At 41.8% G+C, this 24,984-nt stretch overlaps 1 protein-coding gene and 1 pseudogene across 1 annotated transcript; one reads left to right on the forward strand and one right to left on the reverse strand.

Annotated features, from left to right (window-relative positions):
• Positions 1-3,024: 3,024 nt before the first annotated feature.
• LOC139544321 (cortexin-3) lies at positions 3,025-23,716 on the reverse strand. The gene is made up of 2 exons (XM_071351299.1): positions 23,378-23,716; positions 3,025-4,733 (listed from the first exon to the last, which is right to left on the reverse strand). The coding sequence occupies exons 1-2, from the start codon at positions 23,406-23,408 to the stop codon at positions 4,330-4,332; spliced, it is 435 nt and encodes a 144-aa protein (XP_071207400.1). The 5' UTR covers positions 23,409-23,716; the 3' UTR covers positions 3,025-4,329.
• LOC139544320 (diacylglycerol O-acyltransferase 2 pseudogene) lies at positions 18,703-20,998 on the forward strand (annotated as a pseudogene).
• Positions 23,717-24,984: the final 1,268 nt, after the last annotated feature.

The following is a 24,984-nucleotide window of genomic DNA, read 5'->3' on the forward strand; positions in this document are numbered from 1 at the left end:
AGACACAGTTAGTGGACATAGCCTGCCTTCTGTAACAGAAGTGAAAAAAAAAAAAAATCTTTACCAACGACACATTAATTTGAATCAGAGCAAGTATACTCTGGATGTCACAAAAGAGCAAATAACTGTTGTACAACGTATTCTTGGGTTTGTGGATTACCGGGCCAGGATTTAATTACTTGGTGACACATTATTTGGATAGTCCCCTATGTTCAAACTCTAAGCAATCTATAATTTTGATTTATCAAGTGTCACCTGCTCTGAATCCCATGCAAGATCCAACAACTACATTTACTAAAAATACTTTCAGCAACTAAGTTGCATGCAGTTGATTATAAATGAAAGTGACAGCGTCAACTGTAGAGCCCTATCCTAACACACTGTTGTTGCCACCTACAGTATTTCATTACATTTGACACATAATCCACACATTTTATATAGTGTCAAAGTGTTAGTCCACTCAAAAATCTAAGTTAGTCAGATATTTGAAGAAAAACCTATTTACACAACCAATGGTATAGAACATGCACACATCTTGATATTAGACTACTTTTGAGATCTGAAAACAAAGAAGAGGAGCATTATGGGGATCTGCGGTGGCGACAGCAGCTAATAGGAACAGGTATCTGATTGATAGGAACAAACTTGTGTCACAGGTGGGATCTGAACCCAGGTTTCCCATTTCCACATCTTATCTATTCGGTCAAGAGGCAATTCCCTCTTGGGACGAGGGAATTGAATAGTGCAATGTTATAATTATTGGCTGAACAGGAGTATGTAAAACCTTGAGATAGGAAAATAATGTTCTTAGATGTAACATAAAAACCATTTTAAAGTTGTTTTGTACAAGCAAAAACAGTTAACATGACTCTCTATTATGAAATAGCTGATGATTACGCCATTTTGTCTCTTGAATTAAAGACATGTGCAGTGGGCTATGGCTTATGCAAGGCAAAATCACATTATCAGGCTTTAAACGGCTGTGTAAAAATGACAAAATAAATTTGGTGAATAAAACTGTGGTTTTAATATATTATTGCGTTGACTTGAAGTGCTTAGATAGATATATATATATATAGATAGATAGATAGATAGATATAATATGTACATTTATGTCTCCCTTCTAGCCATCTGCTGACTGGGTCAAATGATATCAGCTATTATCTTAATCAATACCAACAATATCATATTATTGAGCTATAAAAACAAGATGAGGAATGCTTGTTTTTGGCCATTGAAAATAATCTCATCCTAAATCGAATTCCCTGATTGTGTAAATACGTCCTCTATAATACATTAACATAATTCAATTATGAGCAATGATTGTAAAATGACAAAACGATCATCATAATAATATGTTAGGTCAGCATTCAGCATTTAACATTCTGAACACACATTTTTGGGACATACATACAGTGGGGAGAACAAGTATTTGATACACTGACAATTTTGCAGGTTTTCCTACTTACAAAGCATGTAGAGGTCTGTAATTTTTATCATAGGTACACTTCAACTGTGAGAGAAGGAATCTAAAACAAAAATCCAGAAAATCACATTGTATGATTTTTAATTAATTAATTTGCATTTTATTGCATGACATAAGTATTTGATACATCAGAAAAGCAGAACTGAATATTTGGTACAGAAACCTTAGTTTGCAATTACAGAGATAATACGTTTCCTGTAGTTCTTGACCAGGTTTGCACACACTGCAGCAGGGATTTTGGCCCACTCCTCCATACAGACCTTCTCCAGATCCTTCAGGTTTCGGGGCTGTCGCTGGGCAATACGGACTTTCGGCTCCCTCCAAAGATTTTCTATTGGGTTCAGGTCTGGAGACTGGCTAGGCCACTCCAGGACCTTGAGATGCTTCTTACGGAGCCACTCCTTAGTTGCCCTGGCTGTGTGTTTCGGGTCGTTGTCATGCTGGAAGACCCAGCCACGACCCATCTTCAATGCTCTTACTGAGGGAAGGAGGTTGTTGGTCAAGATCTCGCGATACATGGCCCCATCCATCCTCCCTTCAATACGGTGCAGTCGTCCTGTCCCCTTTGCAGAAAAGCATCCCCAAAGAATGATGTTTCCACCTCCATGCTTCACGGTTGGGATGGTGTTCTTGGCGTTGTACTCATCCTTCTATTCCTCCAAACACGGCGAGTGGAGTTTAGAGCAAAAAGCTCTATTTTTGTCTCATCAGACCACATGACCTTCTCCCATTCCTCCTCTGGATCATCCAGATGGTCATTGGCAAACTTCAGACGGGCCTGGACATGCGCTGGCTTGAGCAGGGGGACCTTGCGTGTGCTGCAGGATTTTAATCCATGACGGCGTAGTGTGTTACTAATGGTTTTCTTTGAGACTGTGGTCCCAGCTCTCTTCAGGTCATTGACCAGGTCCTGCCGTGTAGTTCTGGGCTGATCCCTCACATTCCTCATGATCATTGATGCCCCACGAGGTGAGATCTTGCATGGAGCCCCAGACCGAGGGTGATTGACCGTCATCTTGAACTTCTTCCATTTTCTAATAATTGTGCCAACAGTTGTTGCCTTCTCACCAAGCTGCTTGGCTATTGTCCTGTAGCCCATCCCAGCCTTGTACAGGTCTACAATTTATCCCTGATGTCCTTACACAGCTCTCTGGTCTTGGCCATTGTGGAGAGGTTGGAGTCTGTTTGATTGAGTGTGTGGACAGGTGTCTTTTATACAGGTAACGAGTTCAAACAGGTGCAGTTAATACAGGTAATGAGTGGAGAACAGGAGGGCTTCTTAAAGAAAAACTAACAGGTCTGTGAGAGCCGGAATTCTTACTGGTTGGTAGGTGATCAAATACTTATGTCATGCAATAAAATGCAAATTAATTACTTAAAAATCATACAATGTGATTTTCTGGATTTTTGTTTTAGATTCCGTCTCTCACAGTTGAAGTGTACCTATGATAAAAATGACAGACCTCTACATGCTTTGTAAGTAGGAAAACCTGCAAAATCGGCAGTGTATCAAATACTTGTTCTCCCCACTGTATGTCAACAACAACACTCCTCCAGGACAGTAGAAGATTTCAAATGTTCCTTTAGTACAAGGTTGAATAACTTAGCAGCCTACGACAGCACAGGTTGACATAGCGTTGGCATAGTTCTTGACTCGGATGGTGAGGTATTACGAGGAGGAGGGTTGAAATAGTTTAGTTCTTGACTCGGATGGTGAGGTATTACGAGGAGGAGGGTTGAAATAGTTTAGTTCTTGACTCGGATGGTGAGGTATTACGAGGAGGAGGGTTGAAATAGTTTAGTTCTTGACTCGGATGGTGAGGTATTACGAGGAGGAGGGTTGAAATAGTTTAGTTCTTGACTCGGATGGTGAGGTATTACGAGGAGGAGGGTTGAAATAGTTTAGTTCTTGACTCGGATGGTGAGGTATTACGAGGAGGAGGGTTGAAATAGTTTAGTTCTTGACTCGGATGGTGAGGTATTACGAGGAGGAGGGTTGAAATAGTTTCGTTCTTGACTCGGATGGTGAGGTATTATGAGGAGGAGGGTTGAAATAGTTTAGTTCTTGACTCGGATGGTGAGGTATTACGAGGAGGAGGGTTGAAATAGTTTAGTTCTTGACTCGGATGGTGAGGTATTATGAGGAGGAGGGTTGAAATGGTTTAGTTCTGGACTCGGATGGTGAGGTATTATGAGGAGGAGGGTTGAAATAGTTTAGTTCTTGACTCGGATGGTGAGGTATTATGAGGAGGAGGGTTGAAATAGCGTTGACATTGTTGTCAACTTGAACGGTGAGGAGGACGAGGGGGAGGAGGAGAACTACCCTGTAGGAGTGAGGCACTGAAGGAGCCCCAGGTGGCCTCTTGTGTCAGTGTGTGTGAGTGACATTAGCTGTCTATGGTGTAAACAAGTGGGAGAAAGTGAACCCAGAAGGATGCAACCACACTGCAGTGTGTGTGTGTGTGTGTGTGTGTATGTGTGTGGTTAAACAGGCTCTTCTCTTGCCCATGCATACCGTGAATCCAGGAGGATGCAACCACATGTGTGTGTATTGTGTGTGTGTATTTCATGACATACAATGCATGTAGGTCTGTATCCTTACACCACAGCGTGTGATCAAACTGACCATTCTCTCTAGCCCATCCAGACCATCAGCCAAGGTGGATGCAGCCATTCTGCATATTCATGTGTATGTGTATGTGTATGTGTATGTGTATGTGTGTGTGTGTGTGTGTGTGTGTGTGTGTGTGTGTGTGTGTGTGTGTGTGTGTGTGTGTGTGTGTGTGTGTGTGTGTGTGTGTGTGTGTGTGTGTACAGTATACAGTACATGGACGCCCAACCCCCTATGCCAGTGTATAGTCGAACTGGCCCTTCTCCAGCCCATCCAGGCCGTCTGCCCAGGTGGAGGTGGGCATGCTGCGGTAGGGGTCCAGCAGGATGCGAAAGCACCGCACGATTAGGATGAGGAGGACACCGAAGAGGAAGAGGACCAGGGCGAAGGTGGTCTTCTGCTCCAGGGTCATGGCGGCGACAAGAGCAGTAGCGGCCACTGATGAGGAAGAGGACGAGGAGAGGCGCTGTCCTCCGGCAGAGTGCAGCAGGGAGAGAGGAGAGGTGAAGGGCTCACCCTCCGTCATCCAGGAGGAGAGGTGCTGGGCGGCTAGGCTATGGGGCTCCCACAGGGGGTGCTCTGGCATCCTCATGAAGTCAGCCCCATCCCTCATCCCCTCCAGACAGACCTCATTGTCTAGACAGAAATAGAGAGTGGGGGAGAGGTGGGGAAGGGGGTGAGGGAGAGAGAGGGAGGGAGGAAGAGGTGGGTGAAAACAGGGAGACAGAGCAGGGGGGGGGGGGGGGGTGAGGAGAGGGGAGAGAGAAGGAAGGGGGAGGAGATGGAGGGAAAGAGAGGTGGGAACAGAGAAGGGGAGATAGGGGACAAGAGACAGACAGGGAAAAGAGGTTAGGACAAAAAGACAGACAGGGAAAAGAGGTTAGGACAAAAAGACAGACAGGGAAAAGAGGTTAGGACAAAGAGACAGACAGGGAAAAGAGGTTAGGACAAAAAGACAGACAGGGAAAAGAGGTTAGGACAAAAAGACAGACAGGGAAAAGAGGTTAGGACAAAGAGACAGACAGGGAAAAGAGGTTAGGACAAAAAGACAGACAGGGAAAGAGGTTAGGACAAAAAGACAGACAGGGAAAAGAGGTTAGGACAAAGAGACAGACAGGGAAATTAGGTTAGGACAAAAAGACAGACAGGGAAAAGAGGTTAGGACAAAGAGACAGACAGGGAAATTAGGTTAGGACAAAGAGACAGACAGGGAAAGAGGTTAGGACAAAAAGACAGACAGGGAAAAGAGTTTAGGACAAAGAAACAAAGAGACAGAGAGACAAAAAAAAGTGAGCTCAGAGACAGACAGACAGACAGACAGAGACAGACAGAGACAGACAGAGACAGACAGAGACAGACAGACAGACAGACAGACAGACAGACAGACAGACAGACAGACAGACAGACAGACAGACAGACAGACAGACAGACAGACAGACAGACAGACAGACAGACAGACAGACAGACAGACAGACAGACAGACAGACAGACAGACAGACAGACAGACAGACAGACAGACAGACAGACAGACAGAGACAGAATCTGTGTAAAACCATTGCAGTCAGAACGGGAACAGTATTTTGTTATTCGTCACCTGAACATGAAAATGTTGACTCAACGCGAATATGATGGGCCAAATTTGAGGGATGGTACAGCTATTCTGAAGAACAGACAAACAAAACAATTTCTTAAGCAAAATTCCAACTACAGGGTGAAATTGTTTTTTGCTTGTGCTGCTGTTTCTATTACATTTATCTGAAACAAGGAAAAAAGGGAATGCGACAAGGTGTCCCCAGTTACCCAGTTACCCTTTTCGCTTTCATTTTAATAACTTCAAAAAATTGTTGTGAGTCCATATTCTGTGCTGTGCTGAGTAATTTATCTTTAAGGTATTCTAGGATAAATCAACCGTCAAGAACTTGCTTGAAATACGAGTGTCAAGCACTGCAATTTTTCTGACACATATTATAGGTTTGACTGGCTCTACAAAGAAGAAGTAAGACACAATCCACTCTGATACGATTTATACTGCAATAAATCAAACAGACAAGCTTAAAAAACTAAATAAGGATTCAATTAACAGAAAATGACATATGGTACTATGAGAACTTTCAAGCACCTTAGAACTGCCTCAAAACATCCAGTTACATTTTCAAATTAATTTTTTCTTTATTTAAATGCCACCTTCCAAATTTGAAAACTGCAAGCTTTGGTTTATTTTAGAACTGATTGAATTAACACAAGGACATAGGAAATTAATTTGACAGAAGCATAATTGTAAAGTGTATATCTACAAATGTTCTTCGACAAAAGTTATTTTGATTGAAAAGTTTTTGTCAAATGCCACCTGCCATATATTAAGTTGCAGTGAGCTATGTCAACTGCTGTTTTCCTCAAATATATATCCTGTCTGAAAAGTCCACAGTTCCCCATGCAGTGCTGCCGCTTCTAACATGGTGACCAAAGTCAAGTTGGCAAGTGCAGATTTGGGTCAGTAAGTTGTCACAACTGATTCACAGCTTGGTTTGAGCTGCGAGGAGTGCAGACTACCTCATGTAGTTACAGTTGAAGTTGGAAGTTTACATACACCTTAGCCAAATACATTTAAACTCAGGTTTTCACAATTCCTGACATTTAATCCTAGTAAAAATTCCCTGTCTTAGGTCAGTTCGGATCACCACTATATTTTAAGAATGGGAAATGTCAAAATAATAGCAGAGAGAATGATTTATTTCAGTTTTTATTTATAAAAATAACACATTCCCAGTGGGTCAGAAGTTTACATACACTCAATTAGTATTTGGTAGCATTGCCTTTAAATTGTTTAACTTTGGTCAAACGTTTTGGGTAGCCTTCCACAAGGTTCCCACAATAAGTTGGGTGAATTTTGGTGAATTTTGGTGAATTTTTGTGAATTTTGGTGAATTTTGGTGAATTTTGGCTCATTCCTCCTGACACACACGCTTTTTCAGTTCTGCAAAACAAATTTTCTATAAGATTGAGGTCTTGACTTTGTTGTCATTAAGCCATTTTGCCAAAACTTTGGAAGTATGCTTGGGGTCATTGTCCATTTGGAAGACCCATTTGTGACCAAGCTTCAACTTCCTGACTGATGTCTTGAGATGTTGCTTCAATATATCCACATAATTTTCCTCCCTCATGATGCCATCTATTTTGTGAAGTGCACCAGTCCCTCCTGCAGCAAAGCACCCTCACAACATGATGCTGCCACCCCGTGCTTCACGGCTGGGATGGTGTTCTTCGGCTTGCAAGCGTCCCCCTTTTTCCTCCAAACATAATGATGGTCATTATGGCCAAACAGTTCTATTTTTGTTTCATCAGACCAGAGGACATTTCTCCAAAAAGTACGATCTTTGTCCCCATGTGCAGTTGCAAACTGTAGTCTGGCTTTTTGATGGCTGTTTTGGAGCAGTGGCTTCTTCCTTGCTGAGCGGCCTTTCAGGTTATGTCGATATAGGACTCTTTTTACTGTGGATATAGATACTTTTGTACCTGTTTCCTCCAGCATCTTCACAAGGTCATTTGCTGTTGTTCTGGGATTGATTTGCACTTTTCGCACCTAAGTATGTTCATCTCTAGGAGACAGAACGCGTCTTCTTCCTGAGCGGTACCACGGTTGCATGGTCCCATGGTGTTTATACTTGCGTACTATTGTTTGTATAGACGAACGTGGTACCTTCAGGCATTTGGAAATTGCTCCCAAGGATGAACCAGACTTGTGGAGGTCTACAATTTCTTTTCTGAGGTCTTGGCTTATTTATTTTGATTTTTCCATGATGTCAAGCAAAGAGGCACTGAGTTTGAAGGTAGGCCTTGAAATACATCTACAGGTACACCTCCAATTGACTAAAATTATGTAAATTAGCCTATCAGAAGCTTCTAAAGCCATGACATGATTGTCTTGAAACATCTGACCCACTGAAACATCTGACCCACTGGAATTGTGATACAGTGAGTTATAAGTGAAATAATCTGTTTGTGAACAATTGTTGGAAGAATTACTTGTGTCATGCACAAAGTTGATGTCCTAACTGACTTGCCAAAACTATAGTTTGTTAACAATACATTTGTGGAGTGGTTGAAAAACAAGTTTTAATGACTCCAACCTAAGTGTATGTAAACTTCTGACTTCAACTGTAAGTATGCACTATATTGTCAGCGGACGCTGAAGTTCATTGCAAATGGATTGATGATACCAGGTACCCACAGGTTATTGTTGGTTTTGGCATACTGATAGGATTGGCCAAAGTTTCAATCAAAAACACAGATTACATTTAAAGCTGTACCATTGCTTTGACTAAACTTGGGTAATATGCTTATTAGGGACATAAAATTACCGGAGGTAAAACTGAGTAAATAACTGAGGTGAAATGCCCCAAAATGTATTTTAAAATCCACCGCTAACATCAGTCATCAAACTACACCTGGTCACTTGAGTGCATCAACTTAGAAAAACAACAACTTATTCATCTAAAGTGCTAGATCAATGACAGGTCCTGGACAAGCCCCCAATACAGCTACTTTATTGCCTGACGATGCAAACGGAATTTGTCCGCTGCTCTGTTTGCTACATACTTTAGTCTGAGACTGCCATTGTTGAAGTCGTTTGTGGTGATGTAAAAATGAGGGGTGCTGTACAAAACAAAGCCAAGAGCGAGTATCAAAGCCAATGACATTTTTTTCTAAACACCACTTTACTCTGCCTTCAGAAATAAAGAATACCCCTTATCTTATTCCACATTTAGTTGTGTTACAGCCTGAATTAAAAAATTATTAAATAAAAAAATAAATCTAACTCATCTACACATAATACCCCATAATGACAAAGTGAAAACATGGTTTTAGAAATTTTTGCAAATTCTTGGGAAATGAAATACAGAAATACCTAATTTACATAAGTATTCACACCTCTGAGTCAATACATGTTAGAATCACCTTTGGCAGTGATTACAGCTGTGAGTCTTTCTGGGTAAGTCTCTAAGAGCTTTCCACACCTGGATTGTACAATATTTGTACATTATTATTTTAAAAGTTCTTCAAGCTCTCTTAAGTTGGTTGTTGATCATTGATAGACAGACATTTGTAAGTCTTGTCAAACTGTAACTGAACATTCAATGTCATCTTGATAAGGAACTCCAGTCTATATTGGGCCTTGTGTTTTAGGTTATTGGCCTTGTGTTTTAGGTTATTGGCCTTGTGTTTTAGGTTATTGTCCTGCTGAAAGGTGAATTTGTCTACCAGTGTCTGTTAGCAAGCAGACTGAACCAGGGTTTTCCTCTAGGACGTTGCCTGTGCTTAGCTCTATTCGGTTTATATTTATCCTAAAAAAAACTCCCTAGACCTTTCCGATGACAAGCATACCCATAACATGATTCAGCCACCACCATGCTTGAAAATATGAAGAGTGGTACTCATTGATGTGTTGTGTTGGATTTTCCCCGAACACAACGCTTTGAATTCAGATATAAAAATACTTTTTGGGGCATTTTTTTTGCAGTTTTACTTTAGTGCCTTATTACAAACAGGATGCATGTTTTGGAATATTTTTTAGGCTAGCCATAACAAAGGGGTTGAATAATTACTGACTCAAGACATTTCAGCCTTTCATTTTAATTAGTAAAAATGACAAAAAATATCATTCTACTTATTATTATTATTATGGGGTATTGTGTGTAAGCGAGTGACACAAAATCTCAATTGAATCCATTTTAAATTCAGGCAGTAACACAACAAAAAGTGGAAAAAGTCAAGGGGTGTGAATACTTTCTGAAGGCATATACTTTCTGATGTGTGTTCAGGCTCTGGCCCAAGCCATCGGTTTCTGGGTCCAATCAGAAAGGAAGGTTACAATGTGTTTGCGTTCTAGAAATCGCCGGGGAGGTACTCAGATCCAGACTCAATGCGGAGAAGAAACTAATGTCTGTGGGCATGACGTAGCGTTTGGCCGGAGCAAGTCGTTTCGGCAGCCTGGCAAGGCTAAAGTCTCAAAAAAAGATCTCTAAAAGCCTCTACATTTTAAACATGACTAATTTCACATTCTTCATCATGCAGTCTCTGAAATGGCAGCCAATAGGCAGTGAGTGGGGGACTTTAAGTGAGTGCGTTCTTTAATTCAGGATTCTAAAACACAGCGGGAGTTCTTTGCGCTTGGCGCTAATCAAAGACAGGTATGTGGCAGCAGCCTTCTCCGAGCAGATCAATGCCTGGTACATATTTAGTCCTAAAACTGAGGGGCTCAGGCTTGTTCACACTCAGGACACATTAGAAAACAGAGAGACTGGAGAGAGAGGGAGACATAAAGGGAAGGAGAGAGACAGGAGAGCGAGATAGTCAGAGACAAAGAGGGAAAGAGGAAAGGAGAGACGGAGGCGGCTGATGTGTCATATTCATTCTATTGAAGCACTATCTCTCTCTCTATCTCTCTCTCTCTCTCTCTCTCTCTCTCTCTCTCTCTCTCTCTCTCTCTCTCTCTCTCTCTCTCTCTCTCTCTCTCTCTCTCTCTCTCTCTCTCTCTCTCTCTCTATTTTTCTCTCTCTCTCTCTCTCTCTCTCTCTCTGTTGAAGAGGACACACACTGACTCACACTGCTGCAAATGAAAGAAAATACATTAAACAGATCCATTAAATGTGTCTTATTCTCCGTTCAAACAGTGTTGCAGAGGAACAAAACAGTTTAGGACTGTAACGATGAGGGATAAACAAGAGTCAGTGGCAGCCGCATTAGACTTGTGCTTCCAACATTTGATTTGATCTGTTGGCTTTGGTTTAGTGCGGCATTGGTGATAGTTTGGAGAGCTATTTTTCAGTCAGAGCTGGATGTAGAGAGCTGTATATATCAATGCCTTGGTGAATGAATGAATGACTAATAAAGCAGTCTTGCGGAAGGGTTTCTGTGTGCCAGGGATTCTAGAAATATTCAGTCAGTGGTGATAGTCTCCAGTCTTTGAAACATCTGGTGCAGAAATTCAGAGCTATACATTAGCCTAGACACACACTGGGAAAAACAATGCATTGTTGTACAGTAGAAGTCGACCCAACTGGAACTCAACCTACACATGCACACGCACCCGTACACACACACCCGCACACACACACCCGCACCTGCACACGCAACTGCACACACACACACCTGTACACACACACACACCTGTACACACACACACACCTGTACACACACACCTGTACACACACACCTGTACACACACACCTGTACACACACACACACACACACACACACACACACACACACACACACACACGTACACACACACACACACACACACACACACACACACACACACACACACACACACACACACACACACACACACACACACACACACACACACACACACACACACACACACACACACACACACACACACACACCCGCACACGCACTTGTACACGCAACTGCACACACACACACACCTGTACACACACACACACACACACACCTGTACACACACACACACACACCTGTACACACACACACCCGCACACACACACACACACACACACACACACACACACACACACACACGCGCGCACCCGCACACACGCACGCACGCACGCACGCACGCACGCACACACACACACACACACACACACACACACACACACACACGCACACACACGCACCCACAAACAGACAAAAATACTCAGGCATTGAGGTACTGGTGCAATGCAGTAAACAGCACAATTCTTTCAGAAACTGGGAAAAGCTGCCAGAAAGAGCATTAGAACGTTAGAACGGTGGAATATATATTCCTTGACAGGTAGTTCAATTTATGGAGCTACTTCAGTGACGTCCCTCTGAGCGGCTTGGTGTCAATGTCGATGTACCGTAGCTGAGGATTTTGTCGTATAGACTACTGTACAACTCACAACACCTGAGGCTTGAAATTCAAGTCCCTTTCTTGCTTTATTTCTCTCTCTCTCCACTCTCGCTCACTTTGCAGAAAAGGGACATTCAAAAGTCCACCATCCAATTCACTTTATCAGCAAGAACTGACTTTTCTGACATTAGAACAAGTGAGCATAAAGCATTACACAACACATTACAGGAAGCACAATACCAGTCGCACACCATTTAACGTATGAACAGGCCCATCATGGGAAGTACAACGGCTTCTAGATATCACTCTGCAGTTGAATTAATATACACTATAGACCATCTCTTAATGGAAACAGTGAATTGGTTCCAAGGATAGCTACAGACATGTGGTTGCTGTTCTGAGAGCACGAACGTATATTCCATATGCCAGGGGTGTTTTATCTGCAGAGTAAGGGTGTGAGTGCAGGCTTTTCTTCCAGCCAAGCAGGAAGACATAATTGTCGACTGAAGATAATGATTAGTTCTATGTCAAATCGGATGTGTTGACGCTTGTCTGGAACAAAGCCTGCCCTCCCAACAGCTCTCTGTGGATATAACTCTCAAAAGAGTGATGGGAATGTTGAGGAAACCCTTTTATCCACTATTGAATAAGAGGGAAGCTGCAAGTACTCCACACTAAAAATCAATGTTGCTAGCTGAATTGTCAAAGAGTCTCTATTGAAACCAATTTACAATTAAGCTTTTTCTTGAACACATTTCCCTCCTTGTTGTATGCACTGTTTATGTCAGTGTCAGAGGGTGATTTGACTGGCTCTGCAGTCTGGTTGTGTCTGTCCTGTCTGTCTTGCTCAACCAACCATGAGCTTCCCCCTACGAACTGAAACAAGAAACCACATCTAGACCCTGTCTGCAGACACCGTCTTTGGAACGCTAACAAAGTGTTGTTCTTAGAACCTGTTTTTATTTTTTATTTCCCCCCCCTGGGCAGATCATTATTGAAACCAACCATTGTTTGATGGTCAGGCTATGCTGTATCGAAGTTGGTTCCTGCAATACGAACCAAGCATTTCCAAAACAATCCTTAATGTTAGTCAGTGACCTTTAATTCAACCTTATTTTAAGCTGAAGAGAAATATCACCTAACATTCTAAGAACATTCTATGTTTGCTGAGATTCTTCCTCCCAGCCCTGCTGCCTCGGTGGGAAGATTCTCTTCTCTGTGACAGTAGAGGGCTCTTAAACGGTGACATGGTGTCATACAGCCGCCATTGTGGGCAGACAGGGATCAGCCGTGTGTCTGTGACATTTGATTAATTGTTCAGCAGTCTTATGGCTTTGGGGTAGAAGCTGTTAAGGAGCCTTTTGGACCTAGACTTGGTGCTCCGGTACCGCTTGCCGTGTGGTAGCACAGAGAATAGTCTATGACTTGGGTGACTGGAGTCTTTGACAATCTTTTGGGCCTCCCTATGACACCGCCTAGTATATAGGTCTTGGATTGCAGGAAGCCTGGCCCCAGTGATGTACTTAGCCATACGCACTACCCTCTGTAGTGCCTTACAGTCAGATGCTGAGCAGTTGTCATACCAGGCGGTGATGCAACCGGTCAGGATGCTCTCGATGGTGCAGCTGTATAACTTTTTGAGGATATGAGGACCCATGCCAAATCATTTCAGTCTCCTGAGGGGGAAAAGGTGTTGTCGTGCCCACTTCACGACTGTCGTGGTGTGTTTGGATCATGATAGTTTGTTGGTGATGTGGACACCAGGGAACTTGAAACTCTCGACCCAATAGGGTCAGCAATAGGGGAGTGATTGCTTCCTACAAGAGCACAAAATGTGTACATTTCTAGACATCTTTGAAAAACAAGTCAGGTAAAGAGCTTTGTCAGGTAAAAATACAGTGTTGTATTTTGAGACAGGCTTGAATAAGCTTAGTAGTCAATAGGCAGAGGGTAGAATAATGTGTCTGATTCTCTGTAATAATGGTATGGGAATAATAATGCATTTTATATTGTAAAGTGGTTTCTTGCATCACACAACACAACAACAGTGTGTGAATAGTGGATAAACAGGTTAATGTCAAGCCCTGTGTCACAAATGTTTGTAGAAATAACGGACCAAGGCGCAGCGTGCGTAGAGTTCCACATGTTTAATTAAAGAAACTCATCAAAACGAAACGTGAAGTCAAATTCAGTGCACACTGGCAACTACACACAAACAAACAAGATCCCACAAAAACCCAGTGGGAAAAGGCTACCTAAATATGATCCCCAATCAGAGACAACGATAAACAGCTGCCTCTGATTGGGAACCATACCAGGCCAACATAGATGTATAATAACCTAGATAACCCACCCTAGTCACACCCCGACCTAACTAACATAGAGAATAAAAGGCTCTCTATGGTCAGGGCATGACACCCTGCATGTTTTTTTCTCATGGAATGTAGGCCACACATTGGCTGCTGCTGTGGCTGAATGATAGAACAGCTCTTTCCATGTTACAATGGGATGCATGTTTTCCATTGTTTTTGATGGTAGGACACTCTGGAAGGACTACATTATGATCAAATAGCCACAGTAGCCTACTTGGCCTTTGAAGTTGCACAGAATTTTCACAACATTCAAGTTTGTGCTCAGCAGATCTGAAATCTGCCCTGTGCTGAAAAAAATGAGAAGGAACATTAATAATCAAAAACTGTGTAATATCGAAGATTAACAATAATTTCTGTGTTAAACTATTATGAAACCACAATGCCTTAGAGAAACACAAAAAAGGTTTATATCCATAACATATTCCTATAGGGCCCGATTTAGATTTCCGAAAGTAAGCCTTATCTTACGCACGCCTTTCCTACACACTTCTCTGTAGTTGGTATTCAGACTTACCTTATGAAGGTGCGTAACGGGCTTTGCAGGCAGGGTTCCCTTGCACGCGCTGAATAAATGTAATTGAACATCTGAAAACCCTCCCACTTGCCTGCCAACAGATTTTCTTGTGGAGTTTTCATTCAATAGGTTTTTAAGTACATTTATCTTAAGCCATCCCTTTAAATACAGTGTACCTTTAAGTTTGAATTTTGTCTACAGACTTAAAAGAATATATTGAGAGAATGGGTTCAGAATATTAGGGATCAATGAAACAATTAAATATTCGTCTCCGTTTCGGCAGCAGTTGGTAGATGTAAAAAAAATACTCTGATCTTGTAGATTATTTATGGTTAGGAAAGTATTTTCGAATCATAAAAAACAGGTTTGGAGAGCCCTTACACACAAAAGAAAGACAACTGTGTTTTGATTCATTCTGAAAATTGCCACATTCAGTTCTTTAACACATGGTAATATTGGAAGATTAGTGTACATAGAATTATAATAGGGAGAATAGTGTACAATAGTAGGCTATACCCTCATCTATTGCCTACACTAACCATGGAACTGTGTGATGACACAGTCAAGTATTGTGCCATGCGTCAGGTTCAAACTGCTTGGTCTGCGCTCCGCTTCATAATGATTGAATTAGCCTACATGTCTTTTTTTATATTATCCTTAGCAACAACCACATGGCTGTGACGGCGTTTACAGAGGAAGCAAATGAAGGTAAACTAAACAATGGAATTAAATGGAATTATAATGTAGGCTATACCAACTGAAGGGAACTAACAGTAAATTGAATATGTTTTGTTATTAGGCCTACTGACGGTCGATGCTGATAGTGACTAATATTTAACATGATAGAAACAGGAAACAGAGAAAGTCTCGGTAGCCTATAATTAAGACATTCGAGGGTGCCCATCCCTGCAAGTTAAAAGGCTGTACAATTTAAATTCTGCACAATAGCACAGCATTTCATAAACTACTGTGGGAAAGTTGATATGTTGATTTGCTTCAGTTTGCTGCCATATGACTGGTTTCACATTTGTCTCCAGCGACTATAAGGTAAAATAGATCTAAAATAAGTGTAAATTATATACACAATTCCCTTATCTAAACTGATTACTCATTTACCTAGCTCTTATCAATAGCTCTTATCAAGTTGGAAAAGACAGTGCATGGAGAATGGTGTAATTTCTATAGGAAAATTTTTGGTTGACGCTATTTCCACGTGGAATTGGTAGGTTTGCTAGACCTTATTCATGGTACCCTCATGTGTAAAGGTGATGGAATTATTAGGGCATTAAGTCAAGATCAGAATAAGACGTATCTGTAGACACACCTCCACAACACCTTCATTTATTGGACCTGCACACAAAAACAAATAGCAGGTGAATAGCATGCTATTCTCACGCTTAAGTTCAAGGTCAGAATACGCAGAGAGAGAAAAGTGCATAAAAAGGGTTGTTCCATTTCCATTTACACGTGCTTAACTCCGGTTGGAATCGGGTCCATAGCGAAATGCTTATTAAAATGCAACAGAGGATCTGTGAAAAGGGTACGCCTGGAGACAGACCAACCTGCTGTAGGAACATTTGCTCAAGACATCACAAGGGAACACGGGCAGGGAAAGTACAACTTGAAAGACCTTGGAGAGGGACTTAATGCAATATGCCCTGTCAGAGTAATGCAATAATGCTATGTGTGTTCTTGTAGTACATTTTTCCTGTTAGAGGGCATTGTCATGACTGTTGTCAGCAAATTCCTATAACAAAGATTATAAATGGTTTTATTGTTATATTTCATAGTCTCGTATAGGGGTAATAAGTATGTTCATAAATCATATGTTTTTTACATTTCAGCAGACACTCTAATCCAGATGTTTCACCTATTCAGCATGGGGATTCAAACCAGCAACCTTTTGGTTACTGGTCCAATGCTCTTAACCACTACGGTACCTAATAAGAGCACAGTGAAGTGTTATTGTTGTCCTTTCTACTCTTTGTGTAGGAAAAAAACCTTACACAACTGACCATAAGTGCACTTATTAATCACATAGATTCGACTGGGAGTTATTGTTAATTGACTACAGCAATAACCGAGTCAGCAAAGATCCATTCCATCGATTTTAACATTTAAAATCAATATGCATTTGGACCGTGAGGGGAAACTTCTGCATTAAGTAATTGATGTTCCATGGGTTAAAATATTCTGCCTTTTCTTGTCTGTGAACTAATGCCACACACACACACACACACACACACACACACACACACACACACACACACACACACACACACACACACACACACACACACACACACACACACACACACACACACACACACACACACACACACACACACACCTATATCTAGCCACTCCATGCCTCACAATGCCTCACAATGGTGATGGGTGGGGCTGGGGTGTGGGTGGTGATTGGTGGGGGTGGGGCTGGGGTGTGGCTGGTGTTGGGTGGGGGTGGGGTGGGGGTGGGGTGGGGCTGGTGATGGGTGGGGTTGGGGTGGGGCTGGGGTAGGGGTGGTGATGCGTGGGGGTGGGGTGGGGCTGGTGATGGGTGGGGTTGGGGTGGGGCTGGGGTAGGGGTGGTGATGCGTGGGGGTGGGGTGGGGCTGGTGATGGGTGGGGTTGGGGTGGGGCTGGGGTAGGGGTGGTGATGCGTGGGGGTGGGGTAGGGGTGGTGATGCGGGGTGGGGGCTGGGGTAGGGGTGGTGATGCGTGGGGGTGGGGCTGGGGTAGGGGTGGTGATGCGTGGGGGTGGGGTAGGGGTGGTGATGCGTGGGGGTGGGGCTGGGGTAGGGGTGGTGATGCGTGGGGGTGGGGTAGGGGTGGTGATGCGTGGGGGTGGGGCTGGGGTAGGGGTGGTGATGCGTGGGGCTGGGGTAGGGGTGGTGATGCGTGGGGGTGGGGTAGGGGTGGTGATGCGTGGGGGTGGGGCTGGGGTAGGGGTGGTGATGCGTGGGGGTGGGGTAGGGGTGGTGATGCGTGGGGGTGGGGCTGAGGAATACAGAGGGGAGGAAATAGAACACACACAAAAAATCTGATCTTTTCAATGCCTGCATAAGCGTTTGACGTCAACATTTTTTATTTAACTAGGCAAGTCAGTTAAGAAAAAATTCTTATTTACAATGATGACCTACCCCAGCCAAACCCTAACCCGGACGATGCTGGGCCAATTGTGCGCCGCCCTATGGGACTCCCAATTGCCGCCGGGTGTGATACAGCCTGGAATCAATGTTGTAATCACAGCCAATCATGTCAAATTTCAATGCTTGTCCACGCTGAAATATACTTGAGATTGAAACATTGCAACTGACTAACATGATTTTCGAAACTTGCTAAGCAGTCCATGCATTGTCTGTCTGCTGTGAGCTGTAACTCGACAGTCTATGGAGTTCAAACCTTTGATTTGACTGCTGATCCGGGAAGTCACCAAGGGACATAATCTTCCGCTCCGAGATGTGTTCTCGTAAACAGATTATCTAGAGTTACGATAATAGTATTGTTAATATAGTTACATGAAGACATGGCTAAAGGTCAATCAGATTTGTGAACATAATCCCTAGCTGTATATTGCCACTTTCCATGTTGTCTATTGTCTGTAACTTGTGAGGTGTGGAAACACTTTGTTGCTTTTATGGATTTTGTCTTGTTGCTTTTTGTACTGTCTCTGTGGTTGAAAATTAGCCGGCTGCTTAAAACCGGTACTTTTACTGAAACGTTGATTAATGTGCACTGTCCCTGTAAAAAATAAAATAAACTCAAACTATTAACTTGGTGCGCTGTAAATGGTTAAAGACTTTGGACTCTGTCATGCTTATCAAAGTGTTGCGGGAGTGGAAGTGATTGTTATCTGCAGCCTCACTGGAACTGTGATCAAAGTACATTCACACAGGGTACTGGTGCTCTCAGGAAAGTTGCACTTGTTCGCGCAGTCACGCTGGGAACAACTTTGGTAAAAGGACAGAAAAGGTTGAAGGGATGAAGCAAGAAAAGACTCAGAGGAAGGATTTCCTGGAGAATATCAGTGTTCTGCAAGCGGTGCTGACACTCCCCCTCTTCGGTCCGGCTTGTATTGGGTTGATGGTGTACCTTATGTTTACGTCTCTGTGGCTGCTGCCTACTCTCTACTTCATATGGCAGTTAAAGGACCGGCACACACCTGAAAGAGGGGGTAGGAGAACTGCATTTGTGAGAAACTGGAAAGTGTGGAAGCACGTAAGGGACTACTTCCCAATGAAGTTGGTGAAGACAGCGGAGTTGAACCCAAATAAGAACTACATCTTAGGGTGTCATCCACATGGGGTCTTGAGTCTCGGAGCCTTTACTACTTTCACCACGGAGGCCTGTGGCTTTATGGACCTCTTCCCTGGGGTGCGCTCCTGTCTCTGCATCCTGAGTGGCCTCTTCAAGATCCCCCTCTACAGGGAATATGTCATGTCCACAGGTTGTTGTCCAGTCAGCAAGCCCAGTCTCAAGCACCTTCTGTCTAAAAGTGGGAAAGGCAATGCGCTGGTGATTATTATAGGGGGTGCTGCTGAGTCTCTGCTGAGTCTGCCTGGGGTCAACGCTGTGGTTATGAAGCAGAGGAAAGGCTTCGTCAAGGTGGCCCTGGAGTTTGGGGCTGACCTGGTGCCCGTCTACTCGTATGGGGAAAACAATATGTTCCGCCAGGTGATCTTCTCAGAAGGCAGTGTGGGCTGGAGGTTACAGCAACTCTGTAAGAAGATCATGGGCTTTGCCCCTTGTCTGTTCATGGGTGAACGCTGGTTATGGATGCCTTACCACTGCCCTGTCACCATTGTCGTGGGTAGTCCTATCCCAGTGCCAAAGAGGCCTTCTCCCACTCAGGAGGAGGTGGACCACTATCATGGCCTATACATGGAGTCCCTGGCCAAGCTCTTCAATGAGCACAAAGTCAGCTGTGGACTCTCAGACAGCCATGAGTTGCTGATCACATGAGCCAATCATTTTGACAATGTGAATGAGGTGATTTGTCATGGTGTCCTTCTGTCTGTACTGTAGCCCACCGATCTCCACAGTGAGTATGTTTACATGCACGGTAATAATTCTATATTAACTGATCATATTGATTATATACTGATTATGACAGTACTGCGAGTTTGGCAGTAGTCATGATTATCTTAATTGGCGTAAAGTAATAAGCGAAGTAAGCATAAATGGACTAAAATACCTATATTTTATTGCAATCTTTTGAATTATCGGGATTCCTTAATCAGAGTTCCTTAATCAGAGTTCCTTAATCAGAGTTCCTGCGGTGTAGTTGATCTGCACATGTGCTTTCATAAGCAGCACGATCCTCCCTCTTTGGCGCATGTGAATTGAATTCATATAATCCGAAAGTATGCATCTAAGAAATAGGTTTCACATACAAACTCTATATTTCCGAAGTCAGAATCAAATAGGCTTCCCAAAAAATGATATGATTGCTGTGATAGGACCTTTATTTTTATTGGTCATTTTCTACATTTCTTTAAGTCCCATCAGGCACCCTTATTACCAGCTGTCCATGTAAACAGGATATTTAGGGAATTCTTTCTTCTTGCAAAGCATAACAATGTTTTAATCAAACTATTATATCAATCAGAGTATTCACAACGATCCTATTATTGAATGTATGTAAACATAATCAGTGAGACTACTCGAATGAAAGCATTCCAACGCAGTATCTGATCCAGCGATGTCCCAATCATTGATCCCTGGATCCACCAAGCTGCCTGGCTAATTGGTGCATAGCTTTGACTGTATTTACTGTAATAATGAATTCAAGGGGAAAATGTATGTGCTTTATATGTAGCAATAATTTAACCATGAATCTGAATACCTTTAATTAAGATCCACTCAATTTCATAACAAACAGTGATTGATTGTGTGACTTAGGATTTATGAAGAAATACTGTGCTTACATGTTGAGTATAATCAATCAGACTTTGTAGCCACCAGCAGCACCTGAGCAATGTTAATCAGGGATCATAACATTCTTTCAAGTATAACAGTTGACTTTGAATAACTTGCGCAGTAGAGCTGCCGAGTACTGACTATTTGCAATACAGTAATATATTTCTGCTGATATGTATTTTAATAAATTTGGCTTGTGGTGAGGGTTCACTTTGACCACAGGATTTTGCCACAATGTATTCATTTATTTAATCCTTCCTGTGAACTGCGAAGTGGATACAGATAGCTGCAGTGAGAGGTTTTAGACATGAACAGAGTGGGAGTGTCTTTCAGTGCTATGATTCACAAGCTGTAGAGATCTATCATAACATTTCAATATTTCTCTCTCATCACATACACATATTAGGCATACTCTTCTCTACAGGACAAAGTAGTTGTTACCCAACTATCCCAATCATCTTTGACATGGAAAATGAATCTACATTTAACATACACTACCGTTCAAAAGATTGGGGTCACTTAGAAATGTCCTTGTTTTTTAAAGAAAAGCACATTTTATGTCCATCAAAATAACATCAAATTGTTTAGAAATACAGTGTAGACATTGTTAATGTTGTAAATGACTATTGTAGCTGGAAACTGCTGATGTTTTAAATGGAATATCTACATAGGCGTACAGAGGCTCATTATCAGCAACCATCACTCCTGTGTTCCAATGGCACGTTGTGTTAGCTAATCCAAGTTCATCATTTTAAAAGGCTAATTAATCATTAGGAAACCCTTTTGCAATTATGTTAGCACAGCTGAAAACTGTTGTTCTGATTAAAGAAGCAATAAAACTGGCCTTCTTTAGACTAGTTGAGTATCTGGAGCATCAGCATTTGTGGATTCGATTACGGCTCACAATGGCCAGAAATAAAGCACTTTCTTCTGAAACTCGCCAGTCTATTCTTGTTCTGAGAAATGAAGACCATTCCATGCGAGAAATTGCCAAGAAACTGAAGATCTCGTACAACGCTGTGTACTACTTACTTCACAGAACAGCGCAAACTGGCTCTAACCAGAATAGAAAGAGGAGTGGGAGGCCCCGGTGCACAACTGAGCAAGAGGACAAGTACATTAGAATGTCTAGTTTGAGAAACAGACACCTCACAAGTCCTCAACTGGCAGCTTCATTAAATAGTACCCGCAAAACACCAGTTCCAACGTCAACAGTGAAGAGGCGACTCCGGGATGCTAGCCTTCTCGGAAGAGTTCCTCTGTTCAGTGTCTGTGTTCTTTTGCCCATCTTAATCTTTTCTTTTTATTGGCCAGTCTGAGATATGGCTTTTTCTTTGCAACTCTGCCTAGAAGGACAGCATCCCGGAGATCATTTATGAAAACCTGCTTCAGAGCGCTCAGGACCTCAGACTGGGGCGAAGATTCACCTTTAAAGGTACTTCAACAAAGTACTGAGTAAAGGTTCTGAATACTTATGCAAATGTATTATTTCAGTTTTCTATTTTTAATACATTTGCAAAAATGTCTAAAAACCTGTTTTTCCTTTGTCATTATGGGGTATTGTGTGTAGATTGATGAGGGTAAAAAAGGATTTATTCCATTTTAGAATAAGGCTGTAACATAACAAAATGTGGAAAAAGTCAAGGGGTCTGAATACTTTCCGAATGCACTGTAGACAATGTAAACCATGTTAGCCATTGTGTAGCATTTAGAGTAGAACAAAAGCTGGCTACTCTACCAGACAGCTTAATGTCATGAGTGGTGACAGGTTTTAATTATAAATATGATTCTGCCTCAGTGCTGGACCAAATACACATGTTAAAATCTAAATGATTGCAGTTTTCTGTCATCAAAGCACACATACCTATAAAAATACATAGATAGATATAAATATATACTACAGTAGCCTACTGGTATTCAGTATCTTGAAATGTTCTGGCATCTGGTCATACAAAATGCTTGCCTTTATGCAGGTCATCAATAGACCATCAAATAGAAATTATGAATACATAAATCTAAAAACAGACGAAAAAGAATGCCATTTATAAAATGCAGAAGATTAATTCAGAAGTCCAGAGGGCTGCAGTCCGCATAGCTATAGGCTATACATATACAGGCTACTGTTAATTAGATTCCCAATTTGAATTTTATGCAGTAGCCTATGGAAAATGCGACCTCATCAAATCAAGGTGCTTCTAATGAATATTGGAATTAAATATAAAAATTCCCATTTAAAAGTTAGTCAGAACAAACAGGCTAACACCCAATGCAACACTTAAAACAGATAGCCTAGTCACAGGTGTAGGCTACAATATCAAATGTAACGACACATTAATTTAGGTGGCGATTTATCCTTCAGCCTAAAATAACCTATAGTTATAGCCATTTTCTGTTCCACCTACTGAGGTGACCTCACCTCAAGCATATGCTCAATCTCAATTCACTCAACAAGTGAAAAGCCGATATCGATGCCGACGACCCTGTCACAGGCAATCAGACACTACTGCAGAGTATCTTCTCAATACACAAAACAAAACAACCAAATCTTTGAGAAATTAACAGGAAAAATAAGAAAATATTCACAACTATTTAGATGAAAACATTGAGTTTATACCTTTCTCTCCCTGCGAGAACGTCGGATCCATTTCCAGAGTTACACAGGGAACCAGAGGGTTTCGCCCATTCTACCTTCCCCTCTCCCCTTCAATATCAGCACATATTGAAAAGACAAGACAAGGACGAAAAGGAAGAAATGTTGAGAATAAAAGGTTAACTTGGGTCTTCAAAAATGGTAACAATGCAGTCCTCGGTTCAATGAAATTGGCAATGCAGAGAGACTGGCTCCAACCGCTCGGCGCACATCGTTGCGCGTCTGCTGTGTGTGCTAGAGTTTATGGACTCAACTGGTAGAGGAAATCACCGGGTTCCCCCCATACACACTCCATCATACAGCCAGAGAGGGAGGGGCACCCATACTGAATTTGCGCCAGTGATGCGTTTTTTAAATAGATTTTTTTCTAGAGCAACAATTGGAAAGTATTGGTCTATTTTTTAAATAGCGACGAAATATATATTTTTGTTTGTATTTGATTAGGACTATATATTTCTCATTGATAGGCTTCTACTGATATAGTCCTATAAGTCCATGGAAGATGGTAATCAATCAAATACGTGTCTACGATGGAATCAGTGAAATTACGCACAGCTTTCTCAAAATACAGTATGTCAGTCTATGGATATTTTTCGATTGATAAAACACTCTGTCAAAACAATTTTTACACAGTCATGCATTTTCAAATTTACAAAACGGAGGCTTAAATGGACTCAATATTGGACTCAAACCATTTCTGGACACAATAAATCCTCAGGGAGATTATGTCATCAGTATATGTTCTCACATTGAGTGGGTGAGGCAAATCAATTTCCTGATTTGATATAAAAATATTTAGAAGCAATAATCCTCTCATATAGATATCTAAGCAGATGAGAATAGTCTCCAGATATCTTATTCCCCTTCTCTCTGTGTAATTATCCATACATTGTGAGTAAACATAGCATATGAAACAGACACAGGGTTCTCAACTGCACCAGATATACTCTGATAATGGCAGGGTTTGTTTTTTCAATTGAAATATATTTATATTTGACTTAAATGGCACTCATATCTGAGCTTTCCATTGGTCCTCATAATGAAGAGTGATCATGCAGGGTTGTTTTACTGTTAAAACAACAGTTATGTTTCCTATTAAGGCTACCTAGCTGGGCAGTTTGTGCTTTGACCTGAAATTGCACTACGGTGACCATTAACTAAGGAAGCTCCACAACAATCAGTTGGCCCTCTATAACCTTATGTTACAGCCTTATTCTAAAATGGATTAAATTGTTTTCCCCCCCTCATCAATCTACACAGAATAACCCATAATGACAAATTAAAAAAAATGTGTTGACTTTTTGAAAATGTATATATATACAGTGAGGGAAAAAAGTATTTGATCCCCTGCTGATTTTGTACGTTTGCCCACTGACAAAGAAATTATCAGTCTATAATTTTAATGGTAGGTTTATTTGAACAGTGAGAGACAGAATAACAACAAAAATATCCAGAAAAATGCATGTCAAAAATGTTATAAATTGATTTGCATTTTAATGAGGGAAATAAGTATTTGACCCCTTCTCAATCAAAAAGATTTCTGGCTCCCAGGTGTCTTTCATACAGGTAAC

The sequence above is a fragment of the Salvelinus alpinus genome, chromosome 18 (assembly GCF_045679555.1).
Source record: "Salvelinus alpinus chromosome 18, SLU_Salpinus.1, whole genome shotgun sequence".
In the NCBI taxonomy this organism is placed as follows: Eukaryota; Metazoa; Chordata; class Actinopteri; order Salmoniformes; family Salmonidae; genus Salvelinus; species Salvelinus alpinus.

Excerpts from the sequence above, each read along its gene's own strand:
- LOC139544321 (XM_071351299.1), bottom strand. The coding sequence starts at position 23,408 with ATGGATCCGACGTTCTCGCAGGGAGAGAAAG. Across the intron at positions 4,734-23,377 it reads GTTCTCGCAGGGAGAGAAAG|ACAATGAGGTCTGTCTGGAG; the intron begins GTATAAACTCAA and ends ATTTCTGTCTAG.